This window comes from Aedes aegypti, chromosome 2, assembly GCF_002204515.2.
Source record: "Aedes aegypti strain LVP_AGWG chromosome 2, AaegL5.0 Primary Assembly, whole genome shotgun sequence".
Taxonomy (NCBI): domain Eukaryota; kingdom Metazoa; phylum Arthropoda; class Insecta; order Diptera; family Culicidae; genus Aedes; species Aedes aegypti.
The window spans coordinates 461,105,508-461,126,920 of record NC_035108.1 but is presented as its reverse complement, the minus strand read 5'-3'; the positions used below and the strand labels follow the sequence as shown (position 1 = coordinate 461,126,920).

Here is a 21,413-nt window from a genome sequence, read left to right as displayed (position 1 = left end):
ACTATATATAAACGTCCAGGAAAACCAACCATATTGTCGGAAGAAGATGAGGATCGCATATCAGATTATATAGTCCGGTCAGCTAAATCTGGCATCTCCATCGGCACAAGCCGCTTAAGAATATCGGTAGGTCAGTACATAGTTCTTTCCGGAAAATCAAACTTTCCAACTAACATTCCGGAAAGAAAATGAATTAAGTTGTTTTTGCACAGACATCCGGATATTTCGAAACGGATCCCGATCTAAGCAGCAAAGAAAGCGATCAGGTCCGCTAAAAAGGTCTGGAGAATTGCCAATAGATTGCTTCTTTGAACTGCTGTTGCAAACCATCAATAAATATCATTGCTTTTGTTTGATACATATGGATTTATTGCTGTCTATAATTAGGAACGCTTTTGTCCATTATTAGGGACACTTCCTTGTTGACTGTTCAGAATAAGGAACGTGGACACGGTTTTCAAAAATAAATCGTCTGACTGATCCCTTATGATTATGCAACCAATATCGAGCCATAAGTTAAAATATATATTTAGCACATGCGAAAGTAGTCAATACCGACGACTAAAAAGAAAACCTCCTCTTTTAATGAAACCATTATCTTCAGATTTTCTTAAGCGTTCAGAATATGGTGCCGGCACGGTATCTCGCATTTTCAAAATTTTACTCATTTAAACCATGAACAATGTTTTGAAACATGATTCAGGATTGAAAACTTTATTTTGGGTATAGCCACAATTTGCAGAGAATGTGAGAACAATGGAAACCTACACTCATAGAATGAAATTCTAATCAAATTGCTGTTTTTCATATATTTCTCAACTTTATCTCCGCGGGGAGCGATTTGCATTACGGTATAAAGAAACTCTTGTTCAATTATTTGACGTACTTACAGTAATAACTGTGAATTTATTAGAGTTAACGGTAGTTGAACACAAATTTGCATCGGAGAAGGCTGAACCCAAGGCTAAAACCCAAATTTTCACGGTTTTAGTAAAGATGAAGGTGGTTTTATTTTTTTAAGCAAAAAATAAGGTCTTTGGCATGTGTAACTATTTAGCGTCCAAACATGAGCGAACATATTTTTCTTTTTAAAATCTCGTATGTATTCTCACGTATCTGATATTGTAGATGAATGCTTGGTATTGTTTTTGTTTAAATTAGGTTTTTGCCAGCTTTTTGAAAAACTGGACTTCTGTGGGGAAGAAACATCATGTAGTAGATTTAAAATCTGACAGAATCCTTCGAAGATTTCTAACAGAATTCCGAGCAGATTCTCCTAAAAACTTGGACATCATTGTTGAAAATTCAGGGTTGGGTTTTTGGGCTAGATTAATTGTAATTCTAATTTTCACGGCATTCTCAGAAAATCTTGAGTAGAATATTCTGCAGCAAATATATCTTTTCCACTTTCTTAAGAAAACTTTCTTCACTGACTAAATTATGTTCGATTTCACGAAAATGTTGAAATGTGAGCTTAAAAATTTGGCTCGCCGCATAATTTGGCCCCAAGGAATCATTCCAGAGTGTTTAAAGAAATTTGTTAAAGGATTTTTCTGGAACCCCGACAAAAATTCCACAAGGAGTTCTGCTTTAAACTGTAAACCTCAGCCATTTTCTCTTTTTTAAAAGCTCTTTCTCGAATTTCTCAATAAATATAAATATATCTAGAATTTTCTTTAACAGTTCATCCCAAAAATTACTCTTATAGTTCCTTCAAACAATTCTCAAGTATTTTTTTAATCTCCATGAATTCTTCAAAATTTTATTCGAGGTTTTACACCAGTTTTTTTCACGGATTTTGTTCAATGTTTTTCAAGGAATGCCTGCGGTATTTTATCCAGGGATTCAATTTAATATTTTCTTCAATCATTATCTTAGGAATTCTTTTTGAAAATTCTTCAAGCCTTCCTCAGAAGTTGATAAGTTTTTCAGAAGTCCTCGAAAGAGTTCATCTGGAATTTCTACAGTAGTTTCATCATATATTACTATAGAATTTGTTTTATCAATAGTTGTTAGATTTCTCCAGGGATCCATTAATTTCTTGAAAAGGTTCTTGAGGATTTTTTCCTTATCCTGGAGAACTTTTTTCGAAGCTTTATTGTGAAATTTCTCAAAGAACTTCTCAAGGACTTTCTGGAGAAATCCTAGGATGAATCTCTGGAGTATTTTCCAAAAATCCCCTCAAGAAATTTTCGTTTAAAATGTTGGAAAATCTGAAAGCCAATCCTTTAAGAAATCCTAGGAAATCAGTAGAGGCATCTCTGGAGAAATGAATGCTTGAGTTTTTGAAAATGTCCTAAACAGAAATTTTAGACGAAAACTCAGTGAAATCGAAAGAATGATCAATAGATGAACTCCAGACTTTTTGTGAAAAATGTGAAAGGATTTTTGGAAGAATTTCTGAAGAAACTCATGGTGGGATCTAATTAGTAATTTTTAGGTTTTTTTTTCTTTAAAAAAAATCTGGATTAAGATCTTAAAGGTACCTAATTTCAAGGAAGCATTCCGAATGAAGGAAAGCCAAAGAAGACCGGAAATGAATCAAGAAATTAATTCTTTGAACAAATATCTGCATTAGTTTCTGATGAAATTCCTGTAAAAAATCTTGAAAAAAAACATTAAGTAATACGAGCGATAATACCTACTTGTAATAAAAAAAAATAAAAATGAAAGAATATCTGGTCAGATTCTCTGAATTTTTTTTACGAAATCTTTAATCTTCTGATTGTTTGAATTGTTTTTGTTGTCCTAGTTTCTGTATGGTCTCTTTTTTATTCCTGCACGGTCTCTATTTGGTCTCTTTTTTTCAAGCATGAGGCCTCTAAAGTTCCTATTTTGAAGCCCTGCCAGAGCTGGTAGCAAGTACCTTTTTAGAATTCATGCAGGAAATCACCATCAAGTGTAAATATATCTAGAAATTTCTTCAACAGTTCATCCAAAAATTACTACTGCAGTTCCTTCAAACAATAAACAATAAATTTTATTTCAGCTTTCACACCAGTTTTGTTCACGGATTTCGTTCAATGTTTTTGAAGGAATGCCTGCAGTATTTTATCCAGGGATTCAACTGAATAATTTCTCCAATACTTTTCTTATGAATTCTTTTTCGAAATTCTCCAAGACTTCCTCCGAAGTTGAGAAGTTTCTCAGAGATCCTCGAAACAGTTCATCAGGAATTTCTACAATAGTTTCATCATAGATTACTATTATAGTATACTATAATAGTATTTATCAATATTTTTGGACTTCTCTATGGATCCATTAATTTCTTGAAAATGTCCTTGAGAAGAATTTCTCAAGGACTTTCTGAAGAAACCCTTGGATGAATCTCTGGAGTACATCCTAAAAATATCCTTGAAGAAATTATTGTTTAAAATGCTGGAAAAAACTGAAAGAAGAAAGAAATCTTAGGAAATCAGTAGAGACAACTCTGGAGAAATTACCGCTTGAGTTCTTGAAAATTTCGTAAACTTGGACTTCTTAGACGAAAATCCAGTGAATCGAAAGAATAATCAATTGATGAACTCCAGAATTTTCTTGAGAAATGTGCAAGGATTTTTCTGAAGAAACTCCTGATGGAATCTATGTAGTAATTTCTGGGGTTATTCATAAAAAAGTCCAGATTGAGTTCTTAAAGGTACCACTGCGGAACACGTTTTTGTCTCCAGCATCAAAATACCTCTATTTACTTAATTAAGGGTTGCTGAATCCATTGCCGTTCACACAAATAGCATAGCACGTCTAGTTTTTGAGATAATGTTGGTTGAAAATGCGAAAATAGACTATTTCAGCCCACTAGCATGCAAGTTTGCCAACTTGTAAGGCAATTTATTTGCTTAATTTGCCACAGAATTCAAACTTTATGTGTATAACAATACCTGTTATCAAAGTTTGTAATACTTTTGACGCGAAAAAGTTATTTTTTGATGGTTTAGAAAAGTATTGTATTTTGCCATATAAGAGAAACGGAGAATTTTGTATGGAGACTGCAAGCATATTGAAAAAATCGGTTTAATCTAAATTAAATCGTGCAATTTCAATCAAAATACATCTAAACTAAAAGTTTAAGTCCTCTTTTGCATACTAGATGGATTAGATCACACAAAAATTTGATAAAATATACTTCAAATTTTAGGTAAACATCAATAAAATCAATGTTTTATACAACTTTGGCAACCTGTAGCTAAAAATTGTGACGTGCAGGGAAATTTCTGAGAACGGCATCAGATTTAGCAACCCCAAATCTACTAGAGACACATTATTTGATTCTTGAGATACGCAAAAATATCATTTTTGTTGCGCTATGTACCTTAGAACTATTTTCACGGAATAATTCGGAAAGAAAGAAAGCCAAAGAAGGTCGGAAATGAATTCTTTGCTCAACATAGTGAGTTAGTTACTGATGAAAATACTGTAAAAAAAAAACTTTAGTAATACTTGTAATTCAAAAAATATATAGACAAATGTCTGGTCGGATTCATTGAAAATTTCTTATGAAAACTTTAATCTCCTGATTTCCGTTTGAATTATTTTTGTTTTCTTAGTTCCTGTATGGTATCTTTTTTAATTCCTGTACGGTCTCTATTTGGTCTCTTTTTACAACCATGAGGCCAGTAAAGTTCCTATCTTAAAGGCACTCTGTCGCTAGCAGCCGTAACAGAGTTGGCAGCTGGTCTCTATTTTAATGGAAAACTCTAAAAATTTTATATTTAAAACGAAAGGTTGCTAAAAATATATTTAAGTTAAACGGTACCTAAAGTCTCTTATTTCTTATTCTGCTTGCAGTCAATTCTTTAGAAAATTTTTCAGGCTCCAGAGCAACCTTTAGAGACTATGAAGCGACTATTCAACTGATTCTCCAAAAAAAAACTCAGACTCTTTAAAGAAAAGCTTCATGAATTATCCTATTGATTTCTCAAAAAATAATTCAGAATGCTTTCAAAGACTTCTACAGGGATCTCAAAAAAAAAAAAACTAGTTATGCCTTCACTAACTCGCTCAGAAATTATTCTGCATTTTATCGGGGATCACATAGCATTTTTTCCAAATATTATCCTTAGATTTCGTCCAGCTATTTTTCCACAACTGCTTCAACAAAATACTCCAATTGATACTCTAGGAGATCTTCCAAAAAATCCTACATAAATTCTTCCACGAAAATCCCCCAAGGGTATTCCAAAGCATTTGAAGAAATTCATTCGGTGTTTTCACGGTTACTCCCATGAATTGCTGAAAAAATGAAATTTATTAGGAATTTTTCCAAGGATTCTCCAATAAATTCAACCTTCGAGTTCCTCTAGATTTTTTTTCTAGGAACTCTTCCAGCATCTCATCCAAGGGTTACTCCTGCAATTCAATAAATTCCTCGAAAAAATCCCCATGGAATCTTGAGAAGTTTGTTTCAGGCTCCACGCCAGTAAGAACTAGAGCAATTTTTCCAGGAAATGTTTTTCAAGGACCTCCTTCAGAATATCCTGCGGAATATATCGCAGAGATTTAATTAATTGATTTTTTTTTCAATTACCTTAGCATTTATTTTTGAGAAATCTTTCAAAATTGCTTCATCAGAGGTTTATTTAAGATTTACTTCAGAAACCCCTTACGATTATTTTTTCAAAAAAAAAAATATATTCAAATATATCCTTGCCATGTCCCTGGAGACAGGCTAGAAAAAACTCCTGGAAAAATGTCTGTACAAAATGCCGATTTAATAAAAATGTTTCAAAATTTCGATTTCAATGGGCGGTATGAATAAAATGTAGTAAAGTTGAGTTTACTACATTATCGGTAGTAAACGCTATATGTGGAACGCGAGTGGAACATGTTTGTGTCATTTTTCTTTCTACACCTTTCGAACATACTACAAACAACGCTGATATGAATAAAGGTAGCATTTACTATAAAGCTACTGGTAGTTAGCTTCAGAGGTTGCTGCTCATGCTTTGAGATTGTTGGAATGAATGGAATAATTCAAATTTGAATATATATCATGGGAAAACGATGTCAGATATTTCGAAAGGTATTTTGAGATTTTCGTAGAAATGTTGATATTTCGAAAATAATTTTGAGATTCCAGTAGAAATTTTGAATTTATTTGAGAGATCTGGTATTATTTCTGACGTTACGTCCCGACTGGGACAGAGCCAGACTTACACAGTTATTAACTGATAGCTTTCAATGCCAATTGATCATTTTTCATGTGAATATCGTGTGGCAGGTACGAAGATACTCATTACGATAATTATGTATTCACGGACAGGGCTGTTAAATGTCATGAATATCACGTGACTTTGACATTTGAATATTGCTAATATCATCGTCCCTAGTAGAAAAAGTCATCGGAAAATGTTTTTCCATATGACCTTTTCCGAATTACTATCGGTTGCCAATATTTGCTAATGCGATATTATGCATGCGAGAGTGCTATAAGCATTTTTTTTTTTCCAAATTTTGACATTTAACAGCACTGTTAACGGATGTTGAATGGATTCCAGCTATTTATGAAGTAATTATTTTATGTGAAAATTCTGACATCTCGATTTCCTTTGGAATTCTGGAATCCCTATAGTAAATCTGGGTTAGGCATTCTAGTTTTGTAATAACACTTCTGGGATTCTTTTGGGAATATTGTTAATCCGGTTTTTGATCTGGTTATTAATGTTTTGAAATTATTCGGGTATCTTTAAGACGGTATTTCTGTAAGAATCTCTGATATTTCAGTGAGATTCCTGCAAATTCTAGTCCGAATCTTTGGAATTCTTGTAAATTTGATATCCCTTTGATTTCCAGTTCTGTTGGGGTTTCAGAGCAAATCTTCAATTATAGTATAAACCTTCGTATGTCTGAATGTACAAATGTAAAAAAAATCATTAATTCAACCACTTTTGTGAGAATTTTTTTTTATTTCTAGCAATTCCAGGGATACTACCATGAAATATGCCGAAATAACGAGAATACCACAGAAATACTAAAAATACCATATCCATCATCGGAGTTCAACATGCTGTTAAAAATTCACAGAAGAACCTCAAAATTTTACCGCTATTTCATCAAATACTCAGTACTGGAATCTTGAACATTCTAGGAACTTTATAATTTCATAATTGCTGTAATCTCATGATCTCTTCATACAATAAGATTTCTAGCTAAAATTCCAAAACTCTCAGAAAAATCTTTGTTGTCAAATCATTATAAAATTCATATGCACATAGAGGGAATGTACAAACAACAACAACAACAATCGCAAATGTACACTTCAAATCGTATAAAATTACATTAATTTGTGTTCATGATCGATTACGCGATGTATAGCGGGAATGTAGTAATGTTAATATTTTCACATGATTTCTCGCGTAACTTTTCAAAACGGCCTATCTAACAATTCACACATTTCGAGTAAATCGAGCTTGAAGGTTGTGAAAATATATTTTAAAACTGTATCAAAATGAAACAATTTCCCCCCACTGTGTTGCTTGTAGAGGGAAGCAGTGTAAGAGAGTTCAACGTAAGAAATGAAATTTTGTCAATTTATTTGGAAATTACACTGAAATCTATAAAAACATCAGATAGGACGTTTTGACCAAAAATATGTACATAGGATAAATCACATAGGTCGTCCTGTTTCAACAATTGTTACATTGGACATTCACTTCGGTCATTTTGTTTCAGTTATAGTAACATCGAACATTTTGATTTGAGCACACAGCAAGCATGTTTTATTTCATTTTGTAACCACGTGCGTTGAACTGCTTCAACATTCAAGTTGAACTGCTCATTTTGTTGCAGTGTGATAATCGCAGGCACCAGCTGTGCTTTGTTTTGATTCATTTGAAGAAGGGACGAATGACCTTCGGGTTAAAGTCCCTCACAAACAACAACAATTTGATTCATTCAATGCCACGCCGTCACTTTTTTCTCTCCGTCTATGTGTCCTATGAAACAACAGAAGGAGGGGAAACGTTGAGCTGTACATGGGACTTTTTGCTTTCTCGCTGTTTCTCTCTCAATCTTCCCCCTCGTTTCAATGCTGGTTTCGCCCACACTTGTTCGTGTGTGAGTTACCCACTGCACGACGGGTGGTGACGACTGTGTTGCATTCGGCACCAGCCGTCGGCGCAAACAAGAAATAGCGGTGGGAAATGATGACGATGACGGCGCCGTCGATTGTGTTGTAGGAAACCAATGCCAAACAAATACATACAGCTTCTCCGCTCTTCGGTAAATGATTGCTCTGCAAATATATGTGCGCAAGTCGCGCATGCACGTTGCTCGTGTTGCTGCCGTACCAAAATACAGTTCTGTGTACCTCGTTCTCTTTTTGTTATTTATTTGAACGTATTCAATATTGCGAGGCAGAGCGACTCTGAAAATATCGACATTTTGTTGCGGTGTGCTAATCGAAGACACCAGCTGTGCTTTGTTTTGATTCATTCAATCCCACGACGTTACTTCTTCCCTCCGTCTATGTGTCCCAACCCGGGAGCACCAGTGTCCTATGTAACAACAGAAGGAGGGGAAACGTTGAGCTGTATGTAGGACATTTTGCTCTCTCACTGATTCTCCCTCAATTTTCCCCCCGTTTTTATGACGGTTTCGCCCACATGATCATGTGTGAGTTTCCCACTGCATGACGTGGTGGTGGTGACGGCTGTGTTGCAATCAGCACCAGCCGTCGGTTGAAACAAGAAATTGCGGTGGGGAATGATGACGATGACGACGCCGTCCATCTTGTTGTAGGAACTTGAGAAAGGAGCCCACGCCTAACAAATACATACAGCTTCTCCTCCCTTCGGTGATTGATCGCTCTGAAAATATGTGTGAGCAAGTCGCGCATGTACGTTGCTCGTGTTGCTGCCGGGAAGCATATTTATATGCTTGATCGATCATGCATCTGAATCAGATTGATACAATGACATCATGATGCTCAATCTTGTGCTCAATATCATTCCCCTATATGCACGCAATGCGCTAATAATATGAAAAGAGAAGTTGCAGCAGATCCAATCCAGCGAAACGGTAAAACATGGTTTGGCAAAAAGACCAAAATACAGTTTTGTGTAACTCATTCTCTTTTTGTCACTTGAGCGTTTTCAATTTTGCGAGGCAGTGCGACTCTGAAAATATCGACTGAAATGATTGAGTAGCATTTATTATGGCATTCTATACATCTAAGTAGTGTCTCAGACACGCTTCTACAAAAATTCTACCTTTTAAACTCCATTCCAAAGCTTTATTCAGGAATGTCCAATGTAACATTAGAATCGTGTTTGTTCATAAACGTTACATAGGACATGTGGTTGGTTCTCTGATCAAAGGTCCAATGTAACAATTGATTAAAAGTGATGCAGTTTTGAACATTGGTCATTTTGTTAAGCTTTTAATAGATTAATTTATTGTTAATATATCAGAACGAGTGTTCTAGTGTACTGCTAAGTGGTGCAACGCAAATGATTTGCAATGATAATCTCGATTTGTTTACATTTGTTACTTAGGACGTTTTGAAAAGTTACGCTAGATTTGTCGTGTGAATAAACGACAAATTTGGCATCCCCTTTATATGCATGATTTTATCGATTTCACGCTGCACTCTGAATGATTTTTTCTTAACGTGCAGCATCATTCACAGCTTATGTTCGAAAGTAGTACGTACTACATGTTCGAAAGGTTTTTTGTTCATACCAAAAGTGTAGTAAACTTTGTGGATTTTGTTTTTTAGTAGCTACATGTAGTAATGTTCAACGATTTTTATTCTTACCACTCAATGTTATGTTTCAAATAACTTTCGTGCAAAGCATCTGCAACATGAGTTAATTGCATTCCAGTTGTGTTTCAATACCTGCACTGCCGTGAATCGCAAGTCAGTCCCATCTGCATTTTCGTCTAAATTGAGTTGAGTTCAGTTTTCAACATCTCTTCCAATACTCTTTCGGTTGGACTAATGAAATAACATTATTTGTTCGGAAAAATTAGAAAAAAACAGCAAGTCAAATTGTCCCATAATGAAAAGTAACCGCATATCAGTCCCACTACAGACTTTCGCACCATGGAACACAAAAACGTAACTTGTTTTGATGATCTTTATATTTTTCTTGGAAATATATCGTAGTGAAAAGCAAGTTGTAAAAGTTTCATAAGGATTGGAACATGTTCCAATCCTCTGGAATTTTTTGAATTTTCGTATGGAAAACGAGTTTGAAAACTTCACAGCCCATTTTCTCAATGCCTACTTTTTACAGATGGGACTGACTTGCGATTCACGGCAGTGCAACTCAAGAAGATTCATTCTAGTTACACAAAAGTTGCACCAAACTATGTGTTAGACAGCTAGAAGTGTGTATGTTTCCATCCAGTTGCAACATAGTTGAGTGGCTCTTTACGTACCATGTAACAACGAAAACATGTTCAATGAACAGTTCATACATCTGTTTGTTTGTTTGTTTAAATTGTGTTTCTCATACGTCGCGCGAAAGTTTTTGCACAAATTTTAGCTTATTTGAGGCGTGTTTTCTAATTTCGCCATTAATGAACTTGTATACTGAAGGGTGCAGTAAAGTAATAAACAGTAAGCATTTACATCTAGGCAATGAGGTCGCTTTCATAGTGCATTGGCGAAGCAATTGTTCGATTCAGTGTGGAATAGTGAGTTGAGAAGGGAGGAGTTCAAGACGGGAAGGGACGACCTCAAGATCATGGTCATTTTTTTCTTTTAAATATTTTGCAACAAAACGGAAATTTTACTGTAACAGAAATATGTTGCAATCAGGCTCCGTCTCTTTTGCGTTTTGCGTTGCTATTCAGTGCAATTGTGAGACCTATTTTTAACGCTTGAACTCTGATTAGTTTCAAGATATATTTTTATTCTTGAGTTCAAACAAACTGTGCTGCTAGGGAAATCTTTAAGAAACATTTCAAGGAATTACTGGAGGGTTTCCTGTAGAAATCTTAAGAGGAATCTCTAGAGTGATTCCTGAAGATATATTAAAGAAATTCATGTTTGAAATGTCAAGAAAACCTGAAGGACAATTTTGTAGGATAATTTGAACGGGAGTCTTGGAAGAAGATCGAGCGAAGAATCATCGGAAAAAGAAATTTCTTGAAGGGAATATTTGAAGGAATTCCTGATGGAATTTCTGAGATAATTTCTGTGATTATCCTTGGAAAAATCTGTGTTGTAAAAATAAAATTCTTGGTAGAGAACGGGCTTTGTGTAGTGGATAGAACACATACCACTCACGTCGAGGACCTACGATCGAATGCCATCCCCGTGATAGTTACTTATAATGCCAACGTATAGTGACGATTTCCTTCAGGAGGGAAGTGAACCTGTTAGTCCCGATATAAACTAGCCTAAGATTAAAAATCTCGTTAATAAAGATACAAAAAATCTTGTAGCAACTCTATGGGAAATAATCACTAAATGAATTATTTGCTGGTGAAATTCTTAGATATCATCATACAAAAATGCATACAGTAAACGAACAGTATAAGTACGTAATATCGCGAGAAATTGCCAAAAGAAGTCTTAAAAAAATTCCTAGCGTAATATCTGGACTGATCCATGAGAAATCAACATCTTCCTAGTTCCTGTTATGTATCGTTTTGTTTTCTTGATTCTTGTTTGGCCTCTTTTTGATTCCTGTTTGGTCTCTAGGTCTCTAAAGTTCCTATTTATTAGACTTCTACACTCTGAGAATTAATCATGTACAAGTCATTACCAAAAACATATAGCTTTTTTCCATACTGTTTTCCATACAACATTCATATTTAAATCACATAGACAGAGTTCATTATGTTTATCATATGACTTCCATCTGATTCATACCGTGACATGCCCTATTACCGTGAGGTTAAAAAAACTCAAGCTTCAATCAATCAGAAATAATAATGTATGATTATTTTCAAGTTGTTTAAGTTTTATATAGTAGACCGTTTTATATATTTTGCACAAAAAATATGATTTGTTCCCTTTTAAAATTTTTTGCCGTAGTTACAGTTGTTATTGTTAAACATACCATTATTCCAAATACCGTGCATCTGACCCCGACTGCCGGGTGAACTTTTTGAAACATCTCTCAATTGAACGAATGAAGTGCATCATAATTTAAACTTTTGTATCGAACAACGTCTTGAGGTTTGTATGATCGTCGCGGGAAATAAAATATTTATTATACTCAGCTATTTTGAAATTATGAGTGAAACACGGTATTTGGAACTCAGAAGCAATCGTGCCCTAATACCGTGTGTAGATACTAGTTGATTGCATTCTGAAATTATTTTTGTTTGTTTTTGTTTGCAACTCAAGTTCAAATTTGTCATGGCTTCCTAAAGACTACTTTATATGCAAACGTTTGTGAAAATCTTTTAGAAAAATAAATAATATTATATGCTTAAAATCCACATAATTCCCAAATACACGGTATTAGGCAACACACGGAATTAGAGCAGGTCACGGTATATGGAAACCAGAAAGTATCAGCATTGCATTCATATACCAAATCAGATAAATTTTATTTGATGCGAATATTGATTTTCAGACGAAATTCAAATAATTCCCCAAGAGAAAATTTAAAATAAAATAAAATAAAACATTGTTTGATTCATTTTACTGTTTTATGCTAGTTTTGGGTACATTATAGCACATATCACACTTCATTTATATCGCTTCGATCATGATTTCTATGTCCACTGCGTTGTTTTTTGCTGGAGTACTCTCCGACAAATTATACTTCTTGTGAACTGTGCTGCTCCAATCTAAAATCAGAACGAAAAGAAATATCTCTATACGGTTTACATGAATGAATCAAGGAATGAATAATTACCTCGTTTTTCTAATAACCGCGAGAAGAGAAAAATGATATTTTAAGTTCAATCGTTTATTTTTTTATTATTATCTTTATTATCGAGACTTTCAGCCGGGGGCTGGTTCGTCTCCAGTAAAGTTCAATCGTTTTTCACTGCACTGCCGTGACATTACTGATATTTTTTCATATTACAATAATCATATAGCGTCTATCTGATTTTCTAATGCCTAATCAACAAACATAATCAGATGAAACTTGGTAACAAATTCATACAACATTCGTTGGAATGATACTTAATATGCATTGGAAAATCATATAGCCATCATTGGATGCTTATAAAGTTTATCATATTAACATTGTGATAAGACTATGTGATTTTTCAGATAAATCTAATCGGATTAGTTGGATCAGTGTAACAGTCAAACTTCCGATATATTTCCAGGTTAGCAGCGGTACGGCCCCAATCGATAGCTACTCGAGCGTGTCGAGCGAAAGTGACATCCAATCCGGGCGACAGTTACAACACATCGCAGACGAATCGTCGCACTATGGTGGTGCACAATTTCTGTGCGAACAATACAACCAGGACCTGTTCGCCACGGTCCTGTTGTGTTCGAACGGAAGTAAGAACTGCACCAGAAGTAGCCGCCCAGAAACGGATCTACCCTTTGGGTTGAATTATGATGCCTTCAAACGATTGGTCTTAGGACAGGCTGGCTCGAACAATGCGAATACCTTTGTGAAGCTGTTGGAACGCGCAGTCCAACGCAAGTGGCCACTGCTAGCTGTACTGGCCGGTATGACTGCAGAAGCGAATCTGAAATACTGCTGGATCACCTGGTTGATGATGTCGGTTGAGTATCCTTATCAGAACAAGATGGAGGACCTGTCGGAAAACGCGTTGGTGTCTGATCTCATTGTACACTGCGTTGAAACCGGACTGGTGAACACTTTGGAAAACAGTATTGAGCTTTTCTTCCCGGACTCCAATTTTAACCTTCTAGCGAAGTTTTTGACCGAAACGTACGCGTTAAAATTTTCCGAATCTACAGCCGAACTGTTGAAGAAATTCTTAGCAATCGCCACAAAATGCCCTCTATTGCAGCTAGAGAAGCTCGAGGCATTGAACTTCACCGCCAAGTTGCTAACCTTACACCTGGATAACAATTTCGAGTCATTCCATCATCAACTTCAGCTTCTACAAACTCTAGTCGCCTCAGAGATAAACTACTTCACCCACAAGGTTGACTTCACCATGCTGCTCAGAATCGGAGAAATTGTTCGGAGCTCTTCGGTGAGAGTAGAGTTCATAAAATTCTACGATCGTCCGTTGAGTCTGCAAAAAGAACTCGAACTCCTTTGCGAACGCCTTGTCGTTGGTAAGTTCTACAAGGCTGCAGTTGAGATCGCAAACCTGTCCGATCTCCCGAAAGAGAGCATCATTTTCGAGTACTGGGTCAACGAATTTGACATCCATGGCAAGTGTGATTTCGAACAGTACCAAGCGGATATGAAACGTTACGGGTTTGCGCCCGAAGTTCTACTCAACTTCTACATCTACATAGCGAATCGGTTGAACGACAGTGATTCCCAAAAGTACATGCTGCTGAAGCGATCGCTGGATCTGATAAACGAACGGGAACTGTACCCGAGTGAAGTATACGATCGTGATCGATTGGAGTACGAGTTGGCGCTGTCCTACGTGCGATGCTGTCAAGATCCGTCTACGCTGGAGCTATATCATTCACATTACTTCAACACTACATTCAAACGCGATCGCGGCGTTCTATATCACACATTTCTGGAGCTAAAAGAAGTGGCCGGGATCAACGATCTCACAATATCCAGTCTGAAGCTAATGGTTCCGGAAGAAGTATTGCAGTTGGACAACCTTATCAACCGACTCCTGGAGAAGGGAGACATCGTCCAGGCACTGCGGTACCAGGCGATCTTCGACCAACGGCCAAACGATCTTCACTTCATCGTGTTCTGCATGGCCTTGGCCGAGTCGCTGGTCAGTCTGTACAATCTCACCAAAGAGGAGCGGCTGATGCTGAACGAAGACTTCAAGCGGGCCTCGAATCGTTTCCAGCGACGAACCTTGCGATCCAGCCGGATCAGTCAAAGTTCGGCCAACAACTCGTGGATCAATTCGCCGATGAAGGTCAACGCGAACGATTCGTCCGATACGAGCGCGGGGGCTTCGGAGTTTGAGGAGGTGCCGTCCCGCGAGAAACAGGACATCTACGAGGCGATTAATGTAAGTACGCAACGAAAATTTCTGCTCTTCTAATATCTGGTTGAATAACTGAGTAGACAAATGACCGTTTTTTTTTAAATTTATACTGACTATTTCAACTACAATAGCAGACGAGAGAATGATAGAAATATTTTGACACAGTTTCTTTTATGCCTTATCTTCATCGCCTTCCTCAACGATCCCAATAATCCTTAATGTTAGGCGATCACGTAATAGTTGTTGATTATCCCTGAAGTACTTCCAAAAGGAATCCCTGAAAGGCTTTATGAAGGAATCTCTGAAAGGCTTCCAGAATGAATGCTTGTAATGCTTCCAGGAGGAATCGTTGGAAGGCTCTCAGAAGGAATCGTTGAGAAGTTTCCATGAGAAATCCAAAAAGGCTTCCTGGAGGAATCTCTGGAAGGTTTGCTGAAGGAATCCTTGGAAGGCTTCCTGGAGGAATCCTTGGAGGGCCTACAGGATGAATTCTTGGAAGGCTTCCTGGAACAATTCTTGGAAGGATTCCTGGAGGAACTCTTAGAAGGCTTCCTGGAGAAATTCTGGGAAAGCTTCCTGTAGGAATCCTTGGAAGTCTTCGTGGAGAAATCCTTGAAAGCCTTCCTGGAGGAATCCTTGGAAGGCTTTCTTGCGAAATCACTGGAAGGCTCCCTGAAGAAATCCTTGTAAGGCTTCCTGGAGAAATCCGTAGAAGGTTTTCTGGAGGAATTCTTGGAAGGCTTCCTAGAGGAATTCTTGGAGGGCTTCCTTGAGGAACCTTGGAAGGCTTCCTGGAGGAATCTTTGGAGGGCTTCCGGGATGAATTCTTGGAAGACTTCCTGGATGAATTCTTGGGAGGCTTCCTGGAGGAACTATTAGAAGGCTTCCTGGACAAATTCTTGGAAGGCTTCCTGTAGGAATCTTTGGAAGGTTTCCTGGAGAAATGCTTGAACACCTTCTTGAAGGAATGCTTGAAAGGTTTCCTTGAGAAATCACTGGAGGTCTTCCAGCTGGATTCCTTGGCAAACTTCCAGGAGGAATGGTTGGAAGGCTCTCAGGAGGAATCGTTGAGAAGTTTCCAGAAGAAATCCAAAAAGGCTTCCTGGACGAATCCCTGGAAGGTTTACAGAAGGAATCCTTAAAAAGCTTCCTGAAGGAATCCTAGGAAGGCTTACAGGAGGAATCCTTGGAGGGCTTACAAGATGAATTCTTGGAAGGCTTCCTGGAGAAACTCTTAGAAGGCTTCCTGGAGGAACTCTTAGAAGGTGTCCTGGAGGAACCCTTGGAAGGCTTCCTGGAGAAATTCTGGGAAGGCTTCCTAGAGGAATCCTTGGAGGGCTTTCTTGAGGAACCTGGACTTCCTGTAGAAATCCTTTGAAGGTCTCCTTGAGGAATACTTGGAAGGCTTCCTGGAGAAATTCTTGGAAGGCTTCCTGGAGGAATCCTTAGAAGGCTTTCTTGAGAAATCACTGGAAGGCTTCCTAGAGAAATCCTTGTAAGGCTTCCTGGAGAAATCCTTAGAAGGCTTTCTGAAGGAATCTTCGGAAGGCTTCCTAGAGGAATCCTTGGAGGGCTACCTGGAGGAACTCTTAGAAGGTTTCCTGGGGGAACCCTTGGAAGGCTTCCTGGAGAAATTCTGGGAAGGCTTCCTAGAGGAATCCTTGGAGGGCTTTCTTGACGAACCTAGACTTCCTGTAGAAATTCTTTGAAGGTCTCCTTGAGGAATACTTGGAAGGCTTCCTGGTGAAATTCTTGGAAGGATTCCTGGAGGAATCTTTGGCAGGCTTCCTGGAGGAATCCATGGAAGACTTCTTGCAGGAATCCTTGGAAGATTTCTTGAAGAAATCCTTGGAGAGCTTCCTGAAGGAATTTTTGGAAGGCTTCCTGGAGAAATCCTTGGAAGGCTGCCTGAAGAAATCCTTGGAAAGCTTTCTGGAGGAATTCCTGTAGAAATTCTTTGAAGGTCTCCTTGAGGAATACTTGGAAGGCTTCCTGGTGAAATTCTTGGAAGGATTCCTGGAGGAATCTTTGGCAGGCTTCCTGGAGGAATCCATGGAAGACTTCTTGCAGGAATCCTTGGAAGACTTCTTGAAGAAATCCTTGGAGAGCTTCCTGAAGGAATTTTTGGAAGGCTTCCTGGAGAAATCCTTGGAAAGCTTTCTGGAGGAATTATTTGAAGGCTTCCTGGAGGAATCTTTGGAGGGCTTCCAGGATGAATTCTTGGAAGACTTCCTGGATGAATTCTTGGAAGGCTTCCTGTAGGAATCTTTGGAAGGCTTCCTGGAGAAATGCTTGAAAGCCTTCTTATAGGAATGCTTGGAAGGCTTCCTTGAGAAATCACTGGAGGTCTTCCAGCAGGATTCCTTGGCAAACTTCCAGGAGGAATCGTTGGAAGGCTCTCAGGAGGAATCGTTGAGAAGTTTCCTGGGGGAATCCCTGGAAGGTTTGCTGAAGGAATCCTTGAAAAGCTTCCTGAAGGAATCCCTGGAGGAATCCTTGGAGGGCTTACAGGATGAATTCTTGGAAGGCTTCCTGGAAAAATTCTTGGAAGGCTTCCTGTAGGAATCCTTGGAAGGCTTCATGGAGAAATCCTAGAAAGCCTTCCTGGAGGAATCCTTGGAAGGCTTTCTTGAGAAATCACTGGAAGGCTTCCTGGAGAAATGCTTGTAAGGCTTCCTGGAAAAATCCTTGGAAAGCTTTCTGAAGGAATTCTTGGAAGGCTTCCTAGAGGAATCCTTGGAGGGCTTCCTTGAGGAACCCGGAATCCCTGTAGGAATCCTTTGAAGGTCTCCTTAAAGAAATCCTTGGAAGGCTTCCTGGTGGAATTCTTGGAAGGATTCCTGGAAGAATCTTTTAAAGGCTTCCTGGAGGAATCCATGGCAGACTTCTTGCAGGAATCCTTGGAAGACTTCTTGAAGAAATCCTTGGAGAGCTTCCTAAAGGAATTTTTGGAAGGCTTCCTGGAGAAATCCTTGGAAGGCTTCCTGAAGAAATCCTTGGAAAGCTTTCTGGAGGAATTATTTGAAGGCTTCCTGGAGGAATCCTTGAAAGGTTCCCTGGACGGATTATTGAAGAGCTTCCTAGAGAAATCCTTGGAGGGCTTCCTTGAGGAACCTTGAAGGCTTCCTGGATGAATTCTTGGAAGACTTCCTGGTGAAATTCTTGGAAGGCTTCCTGGAGAAATCCTTGGAAGGCTGCCTGAAGAAATCCTTGGAAAGCTTCCTGTAGGAATCTTTGGAAGGCTTCCTGGAGAAATCCTTGAAAGCCTTCATGAAGAAATCCTTGGAAGGCTTCCTTGAGAAATCACTGGAGGTCTTCCAGCAGGAATCCTTGGCTAACTTCTAGGAGGAATCATTGGAAGGCTTCCTGGAGGAATCGTTCGAAACCTTCCTGGAGAAATCCTTTGTAAGGCTTCCTGGAGAAATCCTTGGAAGGCTTTCTAGAGGAATTCTTGGAGGACTTCCTGTAGAAATCCTTTGAAAGTTTCCTTGAGGAATACTTGAAAGGCTTTCTTGTGGAATTCTAGGAAGGATTTCTGGAGGAATCTTTTGAAGGCTTCCTGGAGGAATCTTTAGAAGGCTTCCTGGAGGAATCTTTAAAAGAATTCTTGAAGGTATCCTTGGAAAGCTTCTAGGAGGAATTCTTGGATGGTTTCCCGTAGGAATCCTTTGAGGCTTCTTGGAGAAATCCTTGGAAGGCTTCCTGGAGGAATTCTTCTGCAGAACCTTCAGTAGAAATCCCTGGAGGGCTTCCAAAAGGAATCCTTGGAGGGTTTCCAGAAGGAATACCTAGAGGGCCACCAGGAGGAATCGCCGGATAGCTTTCAGGAGGAATCTGTAGAGGGCTACCAGGAGGAATCCTTGGGGGGCTTCCAATAGAAATCCCTAGAGGGCTTCCAAAAGGAATCCCAGAGGTTTAGTGTTCAAATTTTCAAGTTCAATACTACATACTAAACAATTCCTTATGCGTTTGCCAGCCCATCTCAAACGGAATAGGATAATTGTGGATGATTCATGTTCCTGTGGTGAAGCACCTTGCGATCCGGATCACCTAATATTCGGATGCACTAGATTCCTCAATCAAAGGCGTGCATTGTGGACGATGTTAATTAGGAAACAAATAATTCCAGATCTGCAAATAATACTTAGGGAACAAGATTTAGAAGTTTTAAAGTCAATAGCCGATTTTATTATCGCATGTGATGTTGATATGTAGTACTATACTTGAATTACCACTTGGCAGGCTATGTGTTATTATAAGTAAAGCCAAATAAATCTAATGAAAAAAAAAACAATTCCTTATGTCTCGTTTTGTTCGCAGGGTCTGGGTGTTCAAATCGTGTACGGTCAGGATATTGCCAAGCGCATCGTGCTCACCTACCGCATCGCCATGTACATGGACAAGGATTACAACGAAATTCTGAAGATCCGCGACCCGATCGGGTTCCTCGCCGAAGTAATCCAGGAGGACTGCATTCACAAACTGGAGGTCATCAGCGACATAATGACATCGCACAAGCTGCGAGACGAGATAGTGTCCGAGTTCCTGTCGAAGGAAATCGCGACGGCCGTGGTCAGCTCCAAGTTCTACCTACTGCAGCAGGGATCTCCGGTCATCAGTATGAAACCCGTTGAAGAACTTCTTTGGGGTTACAACATTGATCAAGAGTTTCACCTGTTCCTGGAGTTGGCGCCCAACACGACCATGCTGGGAAATTGCCTGCTCAAGTATTGTGATGCCATCAAGCAGTATAAGCAACTGGAGAAATCTCCAGAACCTAGCAGAACGGAATCTGAACATTCAAAGTCAGGAAAAGTGGACAAGGCAGTCCTGGAAAAATTGCGGTCTATATTCCGAGGACAAATGTTATCCCTCAAAAAACAAAACACCATAATCGTAGCGCTTCTGGTCAAAGCCCACGACTGCTTCGTGCACGAATGTTCCGTTGAGGGCATCGTTGAAGTTCTGCAACGCTGCAAAGCCCTGAACTCCGTGCTAACCGCTGCCAAATCGTGGAATTTGATCGTAAAGCTTCTCGTCGGCATAGGGCGCTATCGGGAGATGCACTATTGCTTCGAAACGCTGATCAAGAACGATCAGTTCGAGTCTCTGCTGGGTCAGTTCGACGAGAAGCACACAAACGGGCTGAAAACGGCCATCATTTCGTACCTAAACGAACACTGCCCGGCACAGAAGGAGTTTTTCCGCCTGGCAGCACTGCACTTTCTCATGTACAAAGAGATAGCGGAAATGTGGGAAACGGAAGCCAAATCCGCGATCGCCAAGGTTCTGTCCACGCATGAAAAATCCTCGGCGCCGGTCAGTGGAAGCCCTAGAGCGGGTATTCCTCGTTTGGCGTGTACGCCGCTTGTGGTTTCGGAATTGAACGGTGCCATGGAGTCGTATATGCATGCGGCCGAAAACTATCTGCTGGACAATAAGATGAACCTGGCACAGAGAACTGCATCGAACGCCGAACTGGTCGCGTTGCAAATATACTTGATCAATCAGGCTATGGCGGACAAAACTGGACAAGGTGAACAGCATCAGTTCTGCTACTCGGTGCTCAACATCAAGGATCCGGAGTCCTTCGTGTATAATGCTTTAAGGTAAGTGGTAAGTGACCACAATATAGCCATATAAATATGGGCCACACTAATGTTCACCCGATACTGTTACCCGCATCAATTATTGACAGAATCGTCTTCTTCCACAGCGTTCCGCAGGCACTAATCGTTTCGAGGACGTACGAGTGCGAAATCAACTGGACCACGGCCCTCTATCAGCACTACATCCTCAGCGGGGAGTTGGGCTACCTGGAGGACTTCCTGGACCGCATGCCGCTGACGGATGAAATGGTCGAGGCACTGGTCAGAAAGTTCCAACAGGAACCGCACATTACGCCGGAGATGGAACGCGCCATCGCCGGGCTGGTCGATCTGGTCGAATCGGTCACGCTCAAGTACCGACTGGCCTCGCTGCTGGGATTGAAACGAACCATCAACGAACTGATCAATCAGAACAGTTTCTACTATCTGAAGGATTGCGACTACGGCCGGAACGAACACGCTGTTGGGAGTAGTTGAAGAACTGTTAGATTTCAAATTGATTTGTGTATTTTCTTGTCGTTTTATTGATACGAGTATTATTAAATATTTTGTTTTATATTCATGAAGTTTGTGTGTGAAATAGCACTGTGTATTTATTTTAAATCGTGATTTCCAAAATAATACATATTAAAATGTTCATTTCATAATTGTATACGCATATAAATATATAATTCAAATGATATGTTGGAGAAATCATTCATATACAAATCGCTGTTTTTTTTTTCTATATTGCCAAAGTTTCTTGAAATATATTTAAGGGCGAGTCGG

At 38.9% G+C, this 21,413-nt stretch overlaps 1 protein-coding gene across 1 annotated transcript in view; it reads left to right on the top strand.

Moving 5' to 3' along the window:
• Positions 1–21,211, top strand: part of LOC5569717 (spatacsin) — a 72,004-nt gene extending 50,793 nt beyond the window's left edge. Inside the window, exons 4-6 of the mRNA XM_021848186.1 lie at positions 13,243–15,060; positions 19,357–20,645; positions 20,753–21,211. Coding sequence (XP_021703878.1) covers positions 13,243–15,060; positions 19,357–20,645; positions 20,753–21,122 — 3,477 coding nt within the window. The 3' untranslated portion in view covers positions 21,123–21,211. The remainder of the gene's footprint in view (positions 1–13,242; positions 15,061–19,356; positions 20,646–20,752) is intronic.
• The last annotated feature ends 202 nt before the right edge of the window (positions 21,212–21,413 follow it).